The 23350-nt window shown below is 44.7% G+C and overlaps 1 protein-coding gene across 2 annotated transcripts in view; it reads left to right on the plus strand.

The window, feature by feature from the left end:
• EDA (ectodysplasin A) overlaps window positions 1–23350 on the plus strand; it is a 1522411-nt gene that overhangs the window by 672753 nt on the left and 826308 nt on the right. For both annotated transcript variants that reach the window (XM_086918330.1, XM_086918332.1), the window contains exon 3: window positions 11976–12005. In XM_086918330.1, coding sequence (XP_086774456.1) covers window positions 11976–12005 — 30 coding nt within the window. The remainder of the gene's footprint in view (window positions 1–11975; window positions 12006–23350) is intronic.

Raw genomic sequence — 23350 nt, forward strand, 5'->3', positions numbered from 1 at the left:
ATTGGTCTGCAAACCCAACTCCGGGAGGTATTGCTTGGGTATCTATTCTAATGTAAGAAATCTGTGGCTTGAAGGCTTTATTAGATGAACAAGTTACCTGTATATTCACTGTTTTAGAAACATGGTAGAATTCTACCTTTTATTTACTCTGTTGGTGCTTAAAATCTTGTATATCTGTTTCTGTCTAATGGTTGTTGCAGCACACGTATTTTATACTAGAATGATGCTTGTTCAATAAATACTTATTGAAAACGTCCCCACCGTTTATTCTGTCTATTTGTCTGAGACAAAGAGAGCACGAGTGACTAAGCGAAAAGTACTGTACTGTTTCTACGATCCCTGAGGGATCAGGGTTGTCATGTTCGATAGTTGCCAGAAACTATTCATTCCTTGGTAAGGGTGGGGGATTTATAGTGGCACTGTGGGCTAGCTGGTCTATAGACTAATATGTCCTTTGGGGGTGCCTGGAATCAGTCTGGACACCAATCCAGTAGTTAGTTGTCTAAACGAGCAGATCTTATAACGATTTGTATGAAGTACACAACACCACAACATTCTATCTGCAGGGCCTGACAAAAACCTGGGTAAAAAAAGCTGGAACTCTCGCAGATCGGAGCACTTTGTAGCTGTCTAAATAGTCAACAGAGGGAAGGAAAATCTTGTTGGCTGAGTGGAAGCTGCGTATGTACTACTGTGGGATGTCATTTATGATGGAGGAAGAAGCACCTACTCTTTCAATATGTCCTCCATTGGAGTGTCTAAAAAGTCACTCATGTCATCAAATTCCATTTCTTTTGGCAGGCAAGTGACGTGAATACTGTGGCAGTGTAGGCCATTTTCAAGGTCATCTTTCTTTCCTTTGCTGGAGCTCACCATATCTGGATAAATCATAACTCTCAGTGTGCTAGCTCCTTCCTTAGCATTGTTACTGACTTGATCCTGTGGCAATTTTCCATATCTTGCTTTGAAGGCTTGTGAATTGTGCAGAGATATCAATCATCTAATTACCTAACGCGATGAATCCTTGAAGCTAAAGCCTGTCTGCATTGTTGGGCTCCCTCATGCTATATGTGAACGTATTAAGGATAGGTGAGGCACGGTGCTTCTTTTTGGTACAGGATCTAACTATTGTGTGGAAGGGCAGGACGGTCAAATGGCGGGCACAGCCGAGTGGGTCACTCAGAGGCCAGCAGGGACCTGAAACATCACACAAGAGAAGGCCATGACGTTCTACGGCACACGTGTTATTAGCTGGTGGCATTTGCTGACACATCCTCGCCCTTTAGCACGATGCATGCCTCGATCCCACCTCATGCTTTGTTTTCTGTACTAATAAATATGATTCTCCAGTATTAGGGGTGTCTTTCATAGATTCACATGCTTGAATATTCCCCGTCGTCGAAGTGGGAGTCCCACGGTACATAAAATAGCAGTAACATATGCATGTATACATGAAAAATATCATAACTAAAAAATATACATACATATAATGTAATATAATTGTAAATTCTAAAAAGTACCATAGAACATAATAGGCCCATTGAAAAGCCTATGGGAGAACTCACTTTAGTAGCATATTAGTGTCATTATGTGTAGGTTCACATTCCAGCCAATCAGGCTGTAGCCTCCTCTAGAACCTTCTCCTCAGAAGCCCAAGTCCTCAGATTTTCTACCGCACGTCGTGTGAAGGGAGTCTTCGTGAGCTCTGCTCAGTTTTCTTCAACTCTGGCTGTTTGTTTTCTTCAGAAAATGTCTTCTAATAAGAAATCTTTATTTAAAGCCTGCCCTTCTTGTGGTAAACTGCGCCTTTTCCATGAGGATCCACACAGTAAATGCATTTACTGACTCTACCCAGACCACGAGGGGAAAAACTGTAAGTACTGTCGCACTTTTCCTCCCAAGACTCTGAGGGATAGAGAGGCCCGTCTCCTTCTGTGGCTACAGAAGTTGAAGACTTCAGAATCTGTGGTTTCTGAGGTAGAAAGTTTGTCATCTGGTGTTTCAAAATCCTCTCAGAAGCGTGGTCTGAAACTGAGGTTCCATCTCCTTTTCTGAAGAAAAGTAGACTGTTGGTGTCCTCCAGGATTGTTTCCCTAAAGGATTCGCTTCAGGGTACGTCTACGGGACCTGGTTCTCTGACGTCTGCGCCCAAAGCCTTGCCTTCTGCTGTTAAATCTGGCATTGGCTCGTCGACGGGCTCGTCGACGCGTCCGTCGACGTCTTCAGCGACGACGAAGTCAGTGACTGTAGCCTCTACGTCGACGACGACATGTACTATGTCAGCCAGTGCTGCGTCGACGACGATCACCTCGTCGACGACAGCCCAGGAGGTGAGACCCATTACTTCTATTGTGAAGATCTCGTCGACGAGTGTCAAATCAAAACCGTTGACGAAGAAGTCATCGTCGACGCTTCCCTCGTCGACGTGAACCCCGTCGACGAAGATCAAGTCATCATCAAAAAGCAGCTCGTCGACGGGCCCATCATCGATGACGGCTGTCTCGTCGACGGCGCCTCCGTCGACGACCATCATACCATCGTCGACGGCTGTCGTCCCGTCGACGTCTACTTCATCGTCGACGAGTAAGGCTCCAATCTCGTCGACGGCTCCCTCGACGGAAAAGAAATCTTCGTCGACAAAGAAAAAGCCTTCAATTTCAGCATCGATTACATCTATGGCGACGATGCAGACGTCTCAGGTTGATTCTAAGACTGCCGCATTAACGTCAACGGGCTCGTTGACGTCTCATCAACCTTTGGCCACAGCTGCCACCTTTACAGTGGTTACTACTTCTTCTTTGAGGACAGTTCCTCTCACTCAACTGAGTCCAGTAAGAAGTGGAACTCATCTTCCAGACCAATTGTTTCAGTCTGGTGAGGAAGAATCCGGAAACGATTCAGAGGTGGAACAACTATTCGGACAGGCATCTAGTCCATCTGATTTGCACATTAAGTGCCAGGAGTATAGTGAGGAGAGTGACGAAGTGGAAAACGTCGAAGATGGGAACAAATTATTTCCTGTTGACGTATCAGAACCAGTTACTTCGGAGCCGGTAACACAAATACCATTATCTTTGGTCATGAACCTGCAGCACATGCTAGATGACTATAACCGCAGGTTCCCTCCATATACACCTGCCTCTCCAGCACCACAACTTCCTCCACAGCCTCAACCTCAACTTCCTCAAGCACCTGCACCTGTCCCACCCGCGTCACTGGGGGATACTCGTCCTGACACCGACAACGAGGATCCTGATCCTCGCAACACTGATGACGACGACAATGACGTCGATCTGAATGAGTGGGACAATTACAGGGCTCAAACACCTTCCACTCCGCCCACCTCACCTATAGCATCACCTCCAGTGGACATTGCAAATTTCCATAATTTGATGGTCTGTGCTGCAAAGCGTTTTCATCTCACTGTTGAAAAACAACAACATGAGAGTGAATGCTTCTTGTATGATTTTAAGGACCATTCACAAAGGCAATCCCACACAAATCCTGCCAAATCATTGACTTTATTTGGCAGGAGGGCCTTAAGTTAATGGAACACCCAAATTCGGTACCTGCAGTTTTACCCAGATTGGACAAAAAATATAAGGCTCCGGCGTCTGCCCTGGGCTGTTTGGTGTCCCAAACGAAAGCAGATTCGGTTATAACTCAGGCAGCACAGAAAAGATCCCGCAATCCTGCTACACCGCTCACGTCTCCTCCTGATCAAGAAGGGCGCAAGTTGGACTCTATAGGCAAGAAATTTACAACAATGGCGGCTAAGGGGGGAGGAGCCAAGATGGCGACCTGAGCGGACGTGCAGCATTTCGGCTCCGCCGGCCCCGGAATCCCGCACCGCAATCCTGAGTACTCTACTTCCTATTTTTCATCTTGAATGGTGCGGGAAGCGGAGCTGATGCCACCGGTGTTCCGCCGACCTCTCCACCCGCCCGGATTCGGAAGTTACGGACCGGCTCGCCCTGGCCCGGTACCCTGCTTGCTCCGCTGCGCATTGCGGACCTCACGTCCCCTGACACAGCCGATCCGCTGCGGGGGTGGTGCGACTGAACGGCGCTTCCCTTGTTAGTGCACGGACTGAGCACCGCCTGCCGCTAGGATACATCGTGCACGCGTTGGGTTGTACGGAGACGGAGGGAAGAGGTGTCTGACCGGCGGGTCCTTTGTTCTTGGCCGCCATGCTCCTGCTCCTTTCTACTCGTCCCTCTGACCGATGACGGCGAGCCCCTCTTGGTTCTGTTTGCCTCACCACACAACTGCCGGCTTTCAGGCTATACTCCGGATCGGGCGGAATATCGCTAGCCCGGGGACCGCCAACTGCTGTTCCGTCGCGTCCTGCGACCCCCCTTTCCCCCCCCCCACAGCACCTCGTTGGGTAGAGGACAAGATGGCGATGCCTGCGGCTCGCCACTGTGAGGAAGACTACGCATCCTCCCCACGAAGCAGCGAGCTCGTCTATGTGCAGGGGGCCGGAGCACATTCTTCCCTCAGACGTGCAGATTTGGGGACACTACAGCCTGATTGTACCCTTGCAGACGTGTTGGCGACCCTGGGTGAGCTGAGATCGGCGATGCTGAGCAGCTACAGCGCACTGGGGGTAAGACTTGATGCTTGCGCCCGAGTTCTCAGCCAGGAGAAGGGGAATCGTCTCCAACAAAATTCCGGACTGGGGCTGTTGCAGTCTACCGCCGCACCGTTGCCTCGAAGGGATACAGTGGATGCTACAGTAACCATCGCTGTGGCGGGTAGCGGATTGTTGCCAACTAACAGTTCAGTCGTTGCTACACTGTTTTCCCCTTGCTCCATGCTTAACTGTGTGCATCGATTCGTGATGTCGAGGATTTGGATACCAGCGTCCCGCCCTCATGCTTCTTCACCAGCATACTTGTCACGGACTCTGCTTGCTCTGTTTTGTGACTTTTGCGGCTTGGACACGCCGGAGGGGCCTGAGACCGAGGGAGATTCCTTTCTTGGGGCCAGACGCCGTTCTTTCTGTGCTTATGCACCTCCCCCCTCCTCCGGGCGGCCATTTTCTCTCGTCCCTCTGGACTGCACTGGACTACCAAGTAGAAGGGGTGAGAGGCCGAGTCCCAGATCGGGCCAGGGCTAGGAGACTTTCTTTTGTTTAACAGCCGGGCGGGTGGGTGGAGGTAGGGTGGACCTTGAATTTGGCCTGTTTTACCACGGACTGTGCATTGACTCTCCCTAATTGATTGATTACTGCTGCTTTACTTGATGTTGCTATTGGGGTGGAGAATGTTTATTGGGCTGGTGGAGTCCGCATATATGTGTAATTGGCCCTCCTCCCGGTTTCTCTTTTGTGGGAGTCCAGGGATGGATTTCTGTTCTTACTGGATTATGCTTCTTTTACTTTTACTTTCTCTTTTACTTCCTCTTCTTCCTCTTTTCTCTTCTCTTGCTGTATTTCGGGTTTATGGGGCGACAGACACTCTGCTAGGGGGGGGGGGTAGGCCATAGCCTCTGCATGTGTGTAGGGTGGGGGGTTAAATTTTAGTTCGTGTTTTTTTCTATGGTGCCTTTTTTTGCTCTTTTATAATTTTTTCTTCTTTATTTGGCCCGTGCTAGGCATACTGGGGGATGGGTGGCAGCGCAGACGTAGATGGGTTGTTGAGACTACTTTCTCGTGGTATGAATAATTTGTGGCCATCCTCTGGTCGGGACTTGCATGTTGCGATTCGAACTGTTTGGTAATGGTGTTTCTTGTCAAGTCCCACCTACATGGACCTCGTTTTTTCTCTCCTATTTGTATAAGTACGGAGTACCATGACCTGATCTTAATAGTCGCACAAAAATTTAAAACTAACCTGCATTGCTCCTGTGTCAAGGTATTGCGGCGCTTTCCAGTCTGCTTTTTGCACAGTAACTACTGTTATGCTGTATTACCTTGTCGCCGTATTGCATGCACTAGTGCTACATGAGAGTTCGTGGCCGGCCGGATGGTTGTGGGCCCGTATTTGTTCTGTTTCTGTGCACAATAAAGGTTTTCAAAAACTTAAAAAAAAAAAAACAATGGCGGCTAATACCTTGGCTATTTTGGGACGTTACGACCGCCAGATGTGGTCCGAGATTGCCGCACTGATTCCTCAAATGCCCGATGTCATCCGTGCAGAAGCGCAGGCCATTATTCAGGAGCGAGAGATAATTTCATCCGAAATTATTGAATGCGCGCTCGACATTTCCTCCACGAGCTTTCGTCAATTGGCTGGGGCTGCAGTCTTGAGGCGTCAAGGCTGGTTGAAGTCTACCACCTTCCGTCCAGAGGTACAAGCAAAAGTCCTGGACTTGCCGTACGACGGGGATTCGTTGTTTGGCAAGCATGTAGATGATGCCCTTGAGCGATAAAAAAGGACACCGACACTGCAAAGTCCTTAGCTTCCCTCCAGTACAAGAAACGGCCCTTTCGGGGGGCACGAGGTAGAGGCGTAGGTTCCTCTACTTTTTGCGTATCAGGTCAATATCGTTCGTACAACACCTATAACGATAACCGGCAGAGGGGTTCCTACCAATCCCAGAATCGTCAGTCCACCACCAGACCATACCAACGAAAAACAACATATAGAGGTGGCTCAAACAATAAAAAACAGTGACAGTCTCAGTTCCTTCCTTCTGCCGACTGTAAATCTTGGAGGTCGCATCTTAAAGTACTTTTGCAAATGGTCCGAAATCACCTCCGACCAATGGGTCCTGGACATTATCTCCAAAGGACATACCCTGGAGTTTACAAAATTCCCTCCCACTCGTCCACCTTCGGGGCCACCCTCTCCCCATCTCAAAGAACTTTTGGCCCAGGTAAAATTGATGATCAAAAAAGAAGCCATCGTGGTAGTGCCGCAAGGTCAACGCGGCAAGGGATTTTATTCCCGGTTTTTCTTAGTCAAGAAAAAGTCGGGAGAATGGCGTCCAATTTTGGATTTACGGGCCCTGAACAAATTTATCATTTCGAAAACTTTTCAGATGTTAACTCTGCTTCAAATTCTGAATTATCTCAATCCAGGGGAATTCTTTTCAACGATCGACCTCCAAGACGCATATTTCCATGCGCCAATTCACCCCAGACACAGGAAGTATCTACGCTTCACAGTCGGACAGCTGCACTTCCAATTCAAAGTCCTACCATTCGGTCTTCGATCAGCGCCGAGGGTCTTTACCAAGATCTTGGCCCCGGTAGCTGCCTTCCTGCGTCTGCAAGGCGTCCAATTTTATTCATACCTGCACAACTGCCTCATCAAGGCCAAGACTTTTCAACTGACGAAGCAGCACACTCGGCTCTGCGTCTCCCTTTTCCAAACCTTGGGGCTTTCAATCAATTGCCAGAAGTCACACTTTCATCAGTCGCAAAGGCGAGCTTTTCTCGGAGCCTCTGTAGATTCTCGGCGGGGGAAAGTGTTCGTTTCCCAAGAAAGACAGGACCGCATGGTAAAGATGGTGCAATTCCTACAGTCAAAACTGTACGTTTCTGTTCGAATGTTCAAATCATTCCTTGGCATGGCTTCCTCGTGCATCCAACTTATCCCCAATTACAGATTGCACATGAGGGCTCTACAGGAGGAATTAGACAAACAGTGGAAACAGGTGTCAGGGTCATTCGAGGACAAAGTCCTTCTAACACCTCGCATCCAGAAAGCGCTGGAGAGGTGGGCTCACCCTCCAAACATATCTATGGGCCGTTCATTCCAAGACGAGCCTCCGACTCTGCCGCTTACAACGGACGCGTCTCTCGAGGGATGGGGAGCCCATCTCGACGGCATGTCTGTAAAAGGAAAGTGGACGGCGACCCAACGTACTTGGCATATCAATCGCCTGGAACTCTTGGCGATTTTCTTGGCCCTAAAGTCCTTCCAGAGGTTAGTGCAGGGACACACTCTGTTGGTGAGGACAGACAACATCACCAGCATGCACTACCTCAACAAGCAGGGCGGCACGAGGTCTCTCCTACTTTCACAACTGGCACAAGAAATATGGGATTGGGCGATTCAACATCAAATTCATCTCACAGCCATCCATGTGCCGGGTGTGACCAATGTTCTGGCGGACTCACTCAGCCGGGCGTCGTCAGACAATCACGAGTGGGAACTCAACCAACCAACCGTCGATTTCATCTTCCGGTGGTGGGGCCAGCTGCAGATGGATCTTTTCGCGACTGCTACCAACAGGAAATGCCAACTCTTTGCAAGTCGGCATCCCCACAGAGAGTCGAGTGGAAATGCATTTTCGATCAATTGGTCGAACGACTTCATCTACGCTTTCCCTCCACTTCCTCTAATTCCTCGCCTGTTACACAGGATGAGGTTTCAACCTTGCCACATCATCCTGATTGCACCCAAATGGCTGAGGCGTCCATGGTTCACGGACTGCTCCTATTTTCACAGTCCGACCCGATACCGCTTCATCCTCTACCTCACCTCCTCACGATGAAGCAGGGACAAATCTGTCACCCGGATCCGGCATACCTCCAACTCCATGCCTGGAACCTGAATACAATGAATTTGCACAGCTAAATATCGACGAGGACTGCAGAGAGGTGTTAGCGCTCGCTCGCGCTCCATCCACCATTAAAACCTATCAATTAAAGTGGAAACGTTTCTGTGTCTGGTGCCGCACTAAAGATTTGGACCCCATGACTGCAAAACCTGAACAGATCTTGCCTTTCTTTTTATCCCTGGCGAGATCAGGACTTTCACACTCAACTCTTAAAGTGTTTCTGGCGGCGATTTCCCGCTTCCGTCATGATGGTTTTACATCTCTATGTTCCTCGAGAATCATTAAGCAATTTTACAAGGGCCTTTTTAGGATGTTTCCACCTATCCGTCGCCCTCCACCAGCTTGGCGCTTAAATTTGGTTTTGTCTCAACTGCTTCTACCTCCATTTGAGCCTATCCACTCTGCAAGTCTGAAATTTCTCACATGGAAAGTTGCTCTCTTGCTCGCCTTGACATCCTCGAGGCGTGTCAGTGACATTCAGGCATTTACCATACAGCCTCCTTTTCTACAATTCACCAATGAGGCTGTGACATTGCGAACTAATCCTAAATTCATCCCGAAGGTTCCCAGTGATTTTCATCTCAATGAACCCGTAATCCTGAAGACTTTCTTTCCTGCTCCGCAAACTCCAGCTGAGCGGTCATTACACTCATTGGATGTGAAACGTTGTCTCATATTTTACATTCAGCGAACTGCAACTGTCGGAAAGTCAGATCAATTGTTTGTGGCGTATGGCCCAATTTGCAAAGGACAACCTGTTACCAAACAGACCTTAACCAGATTGATATCCTCTACCATATCCTTTTGCCACCAACGGGCTGGTAAGCCCCTTCCTGCTCCAGTTCGTGCTCACTCAACTAGAGCGGTGTCTACTTCTGCTGCCTTTTTTGCGGGGGTACCCTTGAGGCAGATCTGCAGAGCTGCTACTTGGTCGAGCAGCCATACTTTTACAAAACACTACTGCCTGCAATCAACAGACGCCGCAGATGCGGCAGTAGGTCAAGCGGTGCTGCGGAATCTTTTCCAATAAAGGTGAGCCTCTGTTGCTACCCGCCTCCAGTCATAAAGGTTTTTTCTAATTATATTTTAATGTTCATCGCATTTTGACTGATATGTTTACCTTACTTGCTTTGGTATATCACCTTTATGACTTATGTGATGATTTACTGCTTTCTACTCTTATTCAAGCATGTGAATCTATGAAAGACACCCCTAATACTGGAGAAGAACTAAAGTTACTTACCTGTAAACTGTGGTTCTCCAGTATTGGTGTCTTTCATAGATTCAAATGTGACCCTCCCATCCTCCCCTCAGAGGCTCTCTTCTCCTCAGGCACTTTTTACTTACTTTGTTCTACGAAAATCTGAGGACTTGGGCTTCTGAGGAGAAGGTTCTAGAGGAGGCTACAGCCTGATTGGTTGGAATGTGAACCTACTCATAATGACTCTAATATGCTACTAAAGTGAGTTCTCCCTTAGGCTTTTCAATGGGCCTATTATGTTCTATGGTACTTTTAGAATTTACAATTTTATTACATTATATGTATGTATATTTTTATTTATGATATTTTTCATGTATACATGCATATGTTATTGCTATTTTATGTACCGTGGGACTCCCACTTCGACGACGGGGAATATTCAAGCATGTGAATCTATGAAAGACACCAATACTGGAGAACCACAGTTTACAGGTAAGAGGCGTGAGTTTTATGTTGAATTGGAATAATTTCAGACTAAAAACACATGGCTAGTGAGTGGGAGCTTTTTCAAAATCGTTTTTACAAGGCCGTAAACACTACTGAGGAACACTGATAACGGTTTGCTGAAGGTGCGAATAGTTACACTTCGCTTTTTGGCTTTTTGAACCAATGTTTTTGCAAAATACTTCCCTGATTTCATTTATTTTGTTCCGGTCTCTGTTTTTTGTCCGACTGGCGTGTAGCCCCGAGGGAGGGCCACTAGTCGCTGTTTATTAAAATGTAGTTACTAACGAATGTAATGCGCATGATTACAAATTATTGATTTTGTAAAATAAGCATGTATCGAAAGATATAATAAACGTTCTTTTTGTTAGTTATACCGCCTCTGGTAACACACTCAGCAAACCCCTCTGAAGGGGCTGCATATCCCAGACGTCATGGGGATGATGCAGATTTCATTCAGATCATGTGGTCGTGCCTGATCACTAAAACATTCTGGGAAGGGGCATGATGCAAGATGTCAGTGGCAGACTCGTTGGACTGACTACAGGTAGATCATTGACTGATAGAATTGTCACAAAAAACGAAGAGGAAAGTGAAAAGTACATTTTTGTCTGTATTTTATTTACTTACTAGATGTCGAATTGCTGCACATTGATTGCAGGCTGTAAAAATACATATGAACAGATGTGGTTGTTATATCCTTGTAACAGCGAGGACTAACCCAAAAGCTGATATTGCTAAGTGGAAAGAGTTTTCAATTTACTACAGGACGTACATTTTTGGTAAAGAGTAAACCACAGAAAGAAAATGTTGCAGATGTTGCTCAGATATGAATTTACCTTAAATAAATGAAAAGACAAGAGTTGTTTAGCAAAATAGGAACAGGTCGGTTTAATTTAACACTGCGGCCAGGAGAGCCGGGACAGAATGTGTCTGCTCAAAAATCTCTAAAAAACCCAAGTTTTGGCTGTCAATTTATACAGTTCATGAGGTATAATAAAACAATTTTCTACATTCCAAAAAAGCATCTCAGTTGTAAATCAACAATTGCAGGCATCTGATAAGGACACAGATGGCCTTCGATAATGAGGGAGAGGTCACCATGGGTGAATCCGACAGCAATGATGTGAGTTCATCGGAACTCCTAAAAATAATATGGCAGCCACTGGTATTGTTTTAGCGACATTATCAAAATTACAAATACAGGTGTCATTTTGTACAGTGATATTGTCCATACAGGTATTAACATGGTTATGCTTACTCTGGTCTGAACGTACATGGACATTGTTATTATTCCTAACAATTATATTATCGAATGAGCATGGATCATGGAACACATTGGTATCATTATTGCTGATGTTAGCGCTGCTGTGCAGGCAGAAGTTACGGTATCCATTGACGGGCATTGTGCGGGTAAAAGCTTGGCATGTGTTCACATTGCATTTACTGGTATTGCCGTTGTCAGGCCTGCACATATCATGACATTCATTGACATTGTATATACCCATTCCGATATACTATGATATTGGTCTTTGTTTTTTTTTACTTAATCAGAGAAATTTTTGGTTATGGTTGTTGTAAAAGTGTTCCGTGATGCAGAACATAGGCAGAGATGTTAGATGTGTTTAAGCAAAATACACGACACAGAACTAGTGTTACAGAGAAGCAAACTTTTCTTGCACTGTAATTATGAAAATTTCTATAATATATAATCTTAAGCAGTTTAGATTGATTACATTTTTTTTTCTTTTTTTAGGGGGAAGTTCATCGAAGAGCAAAAAAAAAGGTATGCTTAAAAGCTTTTTATTAACGTTAAAAAAAACTGTATTTTTAAACTAACTAGTTACCCAACTTTAATTTCTCAGTTCTCATGACTTTATTTAATTGGCTATACATACAATAACAGTGAATATTTGGTTTGTTAGTTCTTCATGGTATTGTTATATATACACATTCCTAACACTCTGAACCTTGCAATGATGACTCTTGTATTTTATGGTTCTATTTCCTTTGCAGTTCCACTCTTATTACTGTGTGCCTTTTGCTTGCTCTACTTGCTGTTTTGGGATACCTATTTCTCTCATTGAACTAATGCTGTGCAGTACATTCCTGGCAATGACAGTTGTGTACACTGCCTGTTACCAGAATTACTCTTAGGTTGCACCCTTACATTATGTGCTCTTGATGATGGCACTAAATGCAATTCCCCACTCGCGCTCTGGGTAATTTTTAGTGCAAAATGTACCATGTTTTGACAAAGCATAGAGATGACTATTGAACTTAGGGTTATTATCCATTTAGTCAGATTTAAGTATATGTGATATTGACCTGTTTTGTAAATGTTAAACTTATTTTGGTAACTATAAACATGTCACTGATGTCACCCCCAGCCATTTCCTGTACTTGTTCTGGCTGTGTTGGTGACCCAGAATACGTTATACTGCTCTGTTTGTAGAAGCACTTTGCAGTGCTAGGATACACACAGCAATGCGTATAGGATCTTTGCCGTTCAAAGATGTACATGTTTCTTTTCTCAATACTGCAATCCTATGATGTACAGCTGAGGTGGGAATTCACAGTTTTTATGAGTCATTTTCTGGCTTTTAATAAGTGGGCCACTTGTCACCAGGTCAAATTTGATAAAATAACAGTTTTACAGTTATACCTGAAAAATACCACTTCTTGTGTAAAATGAAAACAAACTTTGATTCTCGTAGGTTTAGTGCATAGAGAATCGTGATTTTATTAAAAACAAGGTGGCTAGGATTATGCATAACCTCATATTTACCAACTTCTGAGCAGCACTTTAAAAGCTTCTAGTATAACAGTATGAAGTCACAAAACATAAGAACATTCCACATAACATAAGCCTTCAACAGTCTAGGCTCATCCTCTTTTGCTTCTCTTCTTTCTTCCAATATCATCCTTTTCTTTCCTCTCACCAGACTCCTTGACAACTCCTCTACTGAGCATCTGTAACAAAATAAAAATTAATCCACATAGACCTATACTTTATATATATATCAATTAAAATCCAACAACATTACATATAAATAAATCCTGCTCACCCACCAACTCATAATCAACAACTGATCTATTCCCTCACTCCTGAACTCACTCACTTTGGACTCATATTCCCTCATACATCGTTCCACACACAGTTTTGGGTGTACATTGAATCTTGGATAAAAAATATTTTCAGACATGGTTTTTGTTCTTCGTTTAATTTTAAAAAAAACACTCCCTCGGGATAAAAAATCTTCTAAAAGAAATCATGCACAATAATGTAGCCAACTTCCCAGTTAAATGTTTCAGACTCAAAAACCTGTCACTTTGCCATCCTTCAACAAGTTTCAAAATCAAACTAACATCCCACAGCGTATTATACCTAGAACCTGGCGGTTTTCTTAAACTAATTCCTTTCATAATTCTACAAACCAATTGACCTTACCCAACAGAAACTCCTTCAAAAAGACAATGACCTGCAGCTACATTTGATCTATAACCATTAACAGTTCTATAACTTAGACCTTCTGAAGCCTTGCCAAACAATTTGCAATCATAACTTCATCAGCTTCAACGGGATCTGAATCCCTCTCCATGCACCAGCATACCCAAACTTTCCACGTGCTTACATACCTTTCTCTTGTTCCTGGTGCCCATGACTCAAATAATAACTTTGAAGCCTCTCCTGATAACTCAGCGCATGTACCGGATTCCCTGAAATGCTCCAAACTAAAAGGCTGGGCACCCCTGACTCCCCTAATGGATGTTCTCTTCTGCCCACATCTCTAAAAAGACCTTCTTCTGCTTCTATCAAATATGGATCCTCCATAGCTAACTCCATCACAAATGGATAACATGCTTATGCTACCCCAAAAGGAGTTACTAAAGCTAGTCTGCATGCTTGTCTCCTCACCTGCATCAGAACCCTCAGAATCATTGAAAATGGGGGAAAAGCATTCTCTCAAACCTTTGCAGTTTAGGCTGAAAGCATCCACTTTCATTGTCCCCGGATCGGGTCTCCAACTCACATAAGTCTCCAATTGATTCGTTAACCTTGACGTAAATAAGTCTACGTCTGTCTTCAAAGGGCCCGATGGTCCCTGAACCCTCTTAAAATACCTTGGATTCAATTTCCAATAGCAGTAATCTTAAAAAGAAAAAAAGGAATTCCAATCTGCTACTAGATTCTCTTTACCTGGCAGATACTGAGCTGTTATGCTTATCTTGTGTTCCTTGCAAAACGTCTAAAAATCCTTTCCAACTCTCATAACTCTTTGACCTGCTTCCCCCCAACTTTTTTTTGTAAGTCACTGCCTAAATATTGTCCATCCTTAATAAAACTGACCTTTTTTAATCCTTTCCTTGAAACTGTGACTCGTCTAGAACCCTGCTTCCAATTCCAAACAATTTTTATGATCTTCTCTCTCTTCCAAAATCCATCGCCCACATGTTTCCATTGTTTCTAATTTCACTCCCCAATCTAAGTTGCTTGCATCTGTCTCTAACACATAATCCGGAGTTCCCCCAAAAATCGGCCATCCATTCCATACATGCAAATTCTCTAGTCACCAAATCAACTCTTCCTTCGCTTCTGCGTCCAATTTCACCTTGTCTCACCTTGTTTCACCCTTTGTTCAAATTTGAAACTTTGACTCTTTTCAAAACCCCGTAATGCAACGGTCCTAGAAAATTAGCCTGTATTTGATGATGACAAAAGACCCATTGCTAACCCTTGCTAACTGTCTTAGACTTACCTCTGGTTTTCTTTAACAATAATTTCACCTCTCTTCTTATTAAGATAATTTTCCTTTCTGGTAACTTCAACTATTTCTTTACCGTTTCCACCACAAAACCTAAAAACTCAATTCTTCGAGCTGGCTTCAAAACAGATCTCTCTAAGTTTAACACAAACCCTAAATCTGTCAGCGACCTCTGAACCATCATACAGTGCTGCAAAAACGTTTGTACATTCCCATTCATGATTAGAATATCATCTAAATAAATCAACATTCAAATCCCTCTTTTTCGCAAATATCTCAGGACTGGTCTCATCACCTTTGAAAAACACCAAGGGGCAGAAGACAGTCCAAAGGGGAGACAAACAAACTAAAATAGATGTTTTGAACTGAAGGTACTGTTGACATTCCTCTGCAATCGGTATTGAAACATATGCATCCTTAAAATCTATTTTCACCACGCAGTTGTTGTCCATCAAGATATCCCTTAACAGATGAAGAACTTCCATCTGGAAATATCTGTAAATCACATACTGATTTAACTCCCTCAGATTTATAAAATGCCTCCATCCTTTTTCTTTTTTTTCCACTACAAAAAGTGTACTTACAAACCCTTTCATCTTGTCTGACACTTCTATAACCCCCTACTTCCCTAACATTTCATTTATATCCTGTTCGATGATAACCTGCACTTCCTTCTAAAAGAAAAGTTCTTTTGGCTCTCTGCCTCCGTTTGTCTCTGAAAAAAAATCTATCACAAAACCTTTCACTGTTTCCAGAACCCAGCAATCTCCCGTTATTTCTTTCCACTTCTCCTGAAAAAATCCAACCTCCCTCCTGTATTTCTCAGGGTAAATCCAATTGTATTTTTCACATTCCCCTTGGCCAGTTTTATTTCCTGTCTGATAGCCAGTTCTTCCATGACCCACTCTACTCCTTCCTCTCTACCTCTTTGAAGATAGAAGGAACCTGGCTAAAGGTTACTTCTCCATTGAAAACTTCCTCCTCCTTGATAGAATGGACCTCTGACATATTGCGGGCGAAAGTCTGACCCCACCTTCCAGTCCTGCCATATAAACCTCAGTTTTCAAAAACTCTTCTCATGAAAGCATGAGCTTTATCCAGGGAAGTAAAAGTATGAATGTGCTTCCCTAAAGACTTTACAAGTCCATCCCCAAACAAAAGTCCTTTAGACTCCTCACTACTTAATTTTTTTGCAAAATCGCCCAATTTAGGACTAATCCTGAACAAAACTGCCTTTTATCTTTCAGCTATCAATCCTGCATCGGCGTTCCCCACAAAATATACCGCTCTTTGGCTCCAACCTCTGAACAGAATTATGTAAAGTCCTGTTCAATTTAAGTATGCGTCCTCTACCATATCAACACTTCTTGCAACTGTACCTAGTATATCCAATACTTTGTCCTCCCTTTGCTTCAGTGATCTTTCTAACTCTTTCCTAGGGTCACGACCAAACTTAAACAAGTAATTAGGTCCGGGTCAAGATTAGGAGTCATAGGGACACATTAGGATGGCGGGCGGATCTTACCGCAAAATGGGACCGCCCGCCATAAGGGCGGGGGTCCCATGGGGGCCATTAGGATGCACCCGCCACAGTGGCGGGTGCATCCTGCATTCCTGACATTGTGCCAGGAATGCATGTAGTGCACTTCCATGTACAACATTGCAGTCACCGCGCGGTGCCTGTCATGTTGTGCATGGAACTGCAGGGGGGTACCATAGGTACCTCCCATGTGCACTCACAACCCCCAGAATCCCTGGGGGCCCGCTACGGGCTCCCAATGTTAAAAAACGCCACGCTGCCACGGTAAGGCATGTCCCTGCCTGCATACAAATATGGATGGTGTTGTCTACCAGACACCACCACCATATAAACTGCTTTTCCGCCCGGTAGGCAATCGGACAGATTGCCTACCGGCGGACGGTCTTCCTGTCCGCCGGGGTTCCCCCCGCCATGGTAATGTGGCGGGGGAAAATTAGAAGCGGGCGGAGGTTTTTGGCGATCCGCACGTTATCCTAATGGGCCCAATAGTCTCCTTAATATCAATTATTGGACGTCAGCACTCAGTTTTCATGAGATTCTTCTCATTCCTTTCCAGAGGTCGTCTTATCCAGTACCTTGTATAGTCTGAAACATGTCCCATCGGCCACCATTCCAAACTTCTTGGATGTCTAATAAGCTCCGGATTAAATAAAATCTGACCGGAAGGGTCCCTCAAATTCTTCTTAGTCTGAGTACTTGGATTTCCAAACTCTGAACATTTGTCAGGATCTTGATTATGCTTAAAACATACTCCGCAAATTCTTCATTCTCAGTATTTGCTGACCAGGAAGGGTGTCCACCTCTTTCATTCACAGGGTCAACCTGCCTTTCTTGAGTGCCCCTTGGGAGATCTGTCATTTCTTTCCCATTATGTTGCTTACTCCCTTTCTTATTCAACATACCAGAAATATTATACACCGCCATTAGCACACACACGAGAGTTCCCCTGTAAACATTAAAGTTGCATTGGGAAACTGAGTTAGGAAGAGATTTATCGGACAGGGAGTGGTCAATGGTGTTGGAACACCCCAGGAAGATCCCCCGCAACGCGAGGTTCAAATTTATACAAACAATGGTGCTGCATCGGGCTTATCTTGCCCCACACAGACTGGACATGATATTTCCCCAGACACAGCACTACTGCCACCGTTGCCTTTTAGAGGGAGCGGGTCTCCAGCACATGTTATGGGGCTGCCCACGACTGAGGGGGTACTGGAACTCGGTGCGAGATATTATAATGTCTTCCACACAGCTAGCCATTACTGACAAAGCAGTTGAGTGCATATTGGGGCTTCATGCACGTCTTACTACTAACAAGGTGCAATACCGTTTTGTGAACCTGGCATGCTTGTTAGCCATACGAAACATAACTAGAAAATTGAAATCCCGCAAACCCCCTGAAGTGCATGTATGGCATGCGGAGCTGGTGAGGTGGGCCACAGCAGAGGGTGCAGTACTACGTAGGGAGGAATTTAGGGGCCTTCGTCAAACCCCGATCACCCCTGAATGGGTTGTTATGTTGGAAGGTTTACGACTGCAAGAGGGTCAGTTGCTCTAGTGTACGGTACTAGGTGGAGTCAGCATGATGTTTACAACGACTACAAAAGCGGTGACTAGTGTTTCTAAGATATATGTTAATTTAATTGTCTTTTTAATTTATATGCTTTCGGATTTGGGCCCAGACACTGGATGTTCCACTGGTAGAGTTGGTGCTTAGCCACAACCCAGGGGAGGGGGGTAGTTGGGATTAATGGGGGTTTCCTTTTCTTGCATTATATTTTATTATGTTGATATCCTGATTGGAAGCTTACTGTACTGCAATGTGTTCGTGATTATTTACCGATCAGTTTTAACATTATATGCAGGTTCAAATCATAACTTATGTACTTATATGCATGTCTTCTTAATATTGTGGAATGATGAAAGTAGAATTTCTTTTCCTCAATGAAACTGCCCCTTCTTTATAATGATTCTTGTATAATGTACTTTTACGTTGGAAAAACCAATAAAATCTGTTTAAAAAAAAAAAAACATACCAGAAATATTTTCTACGTTATTTTTATGTTTGTTTCTTTAAACACTTTCTACCTGGTCCCCTATTCTGAGAATCCTCCTCCACTGATAATGTCCAAACTTTCTACTGTTCTAAATAATCACATTTCCTTTTCCCTTCTTTTGCTAACCTTTTCCCAGTTTCTTGCACCTAATTCCCTATTTCCTTCTCTATTAACCTTCTAGTTATTTCCTCCTGTGCATCCTTAGAGCTTATTTGTCCTCCTTCACTCATTTTTACTCCTTCATGAGCTAAAAATAAGCTCACCTCTCTATCTTTAACCTCCGCAAGCTTGTCTCAATTTCCTATCAATTTCCAATTTAATTAAACAATCTTTTCATTAAAAAATCAAATACCTTATTTATTTAACCCTCACCTTCTTTTATTCCTATTTTTAGGTCTCACCTTTCAATGCGCATGCGCATTGAGCAGAGCGAGACTATAGCGACTTAAACAGACTTTACCTAACTGAGCGATTTGGTGCTGTGCCTGTGCGCTTTTAGGTCAATGCGCAAGCGCATTGACCTAAAATGCGCGTGCACATCATCAAATCGCCATCTGTTCCCTCAGCCGCACTCCTCCCACACCTTTGAAGTGAAGCTTAGCTTCACTTCAAAGGCCCCTGCTGCTTCACACCCTCATCGTCGCTCTCCCCGCTCCGCCCCCTCCCCTACCCGCCGTGTCGCATTTCTCCTCCCCCCTCCCCACAGCAATGCCCTCCGTCTTGTTGGATCCATAACGTTGATACAACACAGGACACTTTTAAATTAAGTTAAAAATCACTGAGTTGAACATATGTTTAAAACGTCAAAACTCTCACCAAATCTCAGCTGTTCTGTTCCAGCCGGTAGAAGAATGCCTTCTCTAGTGATGTCGTTTCCCCGAATATAAGCTGCGCCCGACAAGCCAGCTTTGTACAGTAGTATGCGACTCGTTGGTGGCAATTGTGTTCTCTCTTGGCAGTGTGTATTGCGCAACTGCGAGTAAGCTCATGTTTCATCACATGCTCCACATCTCATCTGTGTTCGAAAAGCTTTCCGAAGCATTCCTGAGTCATTGCCACCTGTCCCACCCGCAGTGCCTGAGTCACTGCGCCAACTTGGAAATGAAATAACGCGTTGCTTCCTAGGTGCGAGTCCTCTGTTTGTGCTAGGGCAGTTACCCAGTTAATTAGTTCAATGCTTGCTGTGGCCGTGGATTTAAGCCTGTCAACAAGTGTGACGTTCCAGAGATACGCTCTATCCTGGTTAAGTCTCGAGGAGCCCTTGGACAGAATTAATCTTGTCTGTAGCACCTTCTTTGGGCCAAAGAGGGTGAGGACTCCAACACCTGTATTCGTTTGATTCGTTTGATCTAGGCCTCATGATTGATGACTCCAAAATCATCTTATAATGGATCTAAAAGTTGTGTCATGTAATATGAAGCAGATGAGACTTTCGTGTGAGCCTGTGGTGTACACGTGCCTGACTCCCTAAACGTTACCTGTGCCTCATACGCCAGTTGAGAGTCGGCGTGGCCATGTGTGTGCAAGTTTACCTAACTTTTGGCGACCTCCTTCTGTGTGATGTATTCTGATAACTTTCCTGTTCGGGCCAGAAACGGGCAATCCCACTGCGGGCCTATGTTTGTTTTTTCACCTGCAGTGAGTGCCCCTCGTTCATTCTCCCACACATATTGAATGACGCTCATTACAGCAGCCTGCCGTTCCTTCCGGTTCCTTCCTCCCCGCGCCCATCTGCATGACATACAAATAGCGCCTCGTCACTCCAAGGCTCCCCTTGTGTTGCTATCTTTTGATCTCTGACCATAGTCTGCAATCCGATTCTTTCTGCCCCTTCCTTGTTTGGCTTCTCACCTTCCCACTTCTCTTTTGTCATTCGCGCTCCTCCTCTGCCCCATGTTGCTGCAGTCCTCTAGCAGGGACCTTACTGTAGCTTGTGCCGCCGCCATTCGCACCTCGGCCACGTCACAGAAAAGATGTTAAAGCTGCCACAACACTTCAGAGGGCGCGCCTTTTGTTCAGTGTGGCTCATTTCACCTCTGTTCTTCACCACTTGGTGCCGCTTGCACCTCCTTTCACCAGCTGCGGGGGATGTGTGGCCTGAGACTCGCAAAACATTTCGCGCCGGTTTAAGTTTTTGAAAACGCAGCCAGTGCAAGGAATGTGTACGCCACAGGTATTACTTTTAATGTAAAATTGTTTAGATAGCCCGGAAAAAGTATTGTTGAGCCAACTTATGTACAGCTTTGGAAGACAAAAATAACACAATTAACTGTACATAGCGCTGTCTACCATTTTGTGTTTGGGATCTAGGCACTGATATGTACATTACTACCCAATTCAATGTTACCCTTTTTTTCGACTCGTAAGGATGAAAGACTGAATTTGGAGCCTGTTAAAGTTTTAAATTTGTATAGCTAGCTAGACCCGAAGGTATCAGAGCGCTTTACACGTTATGTGATCACTTTTTTTACTCTTCAGTGGAATCATTAGTTCACTTAGCTCTTTCCCCAGCTTCCAAGCTGAGGAAGAAATCACTAGCTCTACAAACGTGCTGCAAAGAAGGATGCTAGTGTCTCCAGGCACTAATGAATGAATGGGCTTTGTGTTCTGTAGCATTCTCAGATGGCCCCAGCTCACCCCAGAAACAATTATAGATTACATGTGTTTAAATTTACATCAACTGTTTTAGTACAATAATATATGTAAGCAAGAAGGGTGGGAGAGGTATTAGAAATGCAAGTCCAACTGTGTGGGTGTTGCCAACATTCCCAAAGGGCTAAACTTCTAGAAAGTGTCTTGTACAGGACTGAATTTCAGGATACCCTTACAATATTCTGACCAGGTGGATTCAAGATTTATTTGTACCTCTTGAACTGACCTCTCGGCAGATTAAAAACTCCCTAATCAATATTTTATTGTACTGATGATGACCTGCTAACTTACTAAAGTTTGAAACCCTTTTAACTGCTACCCGCAATATTAAGATTAGTCTTTTGTTTAAACATGCAGTAGCGCCCTCTCTTCGATTTACACCTAACTGCCTGTCTGTGTGACCAAAGCACACCTTAAAACGGTAGTCTATATCATGTCGAACATACGTTTGTTTCATTTAGATTTATGTAGGGTGACAATTTGAAGTTCTCCAATTAATAGATGGAACTCTTATGAAATCACATGCTCTGACAACATCCTAACATGTTTAATGTGGTCGGCAATATCAGTATTGTGTTACAAATAAGTAAAACATAAGGTATGCCTCTTTTTGAAGCAAGGCTTCCCAGTTTTTTCTTTTTCTTTACCTCTCTCCCTCTCTCACTCCACTCCCTCTCCTCTCCCTCCTTCCCTCTCGTCCTCCCTCTCTCTCCCTCCCCTCACTCTCTCACTCTCCCTCTCTCCGTCTACCTCTCTCCCTTTCCCTCACTTCCCTCTCTCCTCTCTCACCCTCTCCCTCCCCTCTCTCTGCTCTCTCCCTCTATTTACCTTCCCCCTGCTCTCCTTTTTCTTCCACTCCCCATCTCCCCCTCTGCCTGCTCTCCTCTCTCTCTCTCCCTCTCCCTCCCCTCTCTCTCCCCTCTCTCTCCTCACTCTCTCCCCTCCGTCCTTCGCTCTTGTCCTCCCCCCGTCCCCCTCTCTCCCTCTACCCTCTCTCCCTTTCCCTCTCTCCCTTTCCCTCACATCCCTCTCCCTCTCTCCCTTTCCCTCTCTTCCCTCTTCCCTCTCCTCTCTCCCTGTCTCCGTCACTCTCTCCCCCTCTCTCTTTCCTCTCTCCCCCCTCTCTCCCCCTCTCTCTCCTCCCTCCCTCTCTTTACCCTCTCCCTCTCCCTGCTCTCCTTTTTCTCCCTCTCCCCATCTCCCACTCAGCACCACCACAGCATCACTCAACACCACTCACCATCACCTCTCAGCACCACTCACCATCACCACATCATCACTTAGCACCACCCCGCACCACCACAGCACAACTCAGCATCACCACATCATCACTCAGCGCTACCCCAGCATCACTCAGCACCACCACATTATCACTCAGCACCACCACATTATCACTCAGCACCACCACATTATCACTCAGCGCCACCCCTGCATCACTCAGTGCCACCCCAGCATCACTCAGTGCCACCCCTGCATCACTCAGTGCCACCCCTGCATCACTCAGCACTACCACAGCATCACTCAGCACAACCACATGCATCACTCAGCGCAACCACAGCATCACTCAGCGCAACCACAGCATCACTCAGCGCAACCACAGCATCACTCAGCGCAACCACAGCATCACTCAGCGCAACCACAGCATCACTCAGCGCAACCACAGCATCACTCAGCGCAACCACAGCATCACTCAGCGCAACCACAGTATCACTCCGCACCACCACAGCATCACTGGTTCAAATATGTTCTTTCAATGTTTCAAGCTGTTTTCAAGCTTTCAAGCTTTATTACACATCACAAAAAGATGTTAATATTTCACTTCTGTTCTTGGATTCTCGTCCCAATAAAAAACACTGAACATAATCTTCACAAAAGTTATTTACAAAAGTTTAAGCTATTGACATTACAAATTAAATTAATTATTTAAGTATTAATTATTTAAAAAAATTAAAAGCCATTGTTATTTGTAATATCAATACATCTAAGTCACGTAAATACAAAACATGTTGCATTACAAATGCTATAGGTGTCACATTTGCGAAAGTTATATTGGCATTGTAAATGACAAAGCTATTAATTTAGCTATTTTAAAAAACAACACATAAATAAAAAAAAT

Source organism: Lissotriton vulgaris, chromosome 4_1, assembly GCF_964263255.1.
Source record: "Lissotriton vulgaris chromosome 4_1, aLisVul1.2, whole genome shotgun sequence".
NCBI classification, from domain to species: domain Eukaryota; kingdom Metazoa; phylum Chordata; class Amphibia; order Caudata; family Salamandridae; genus Lissotriton; species Lissotriton vulgaris.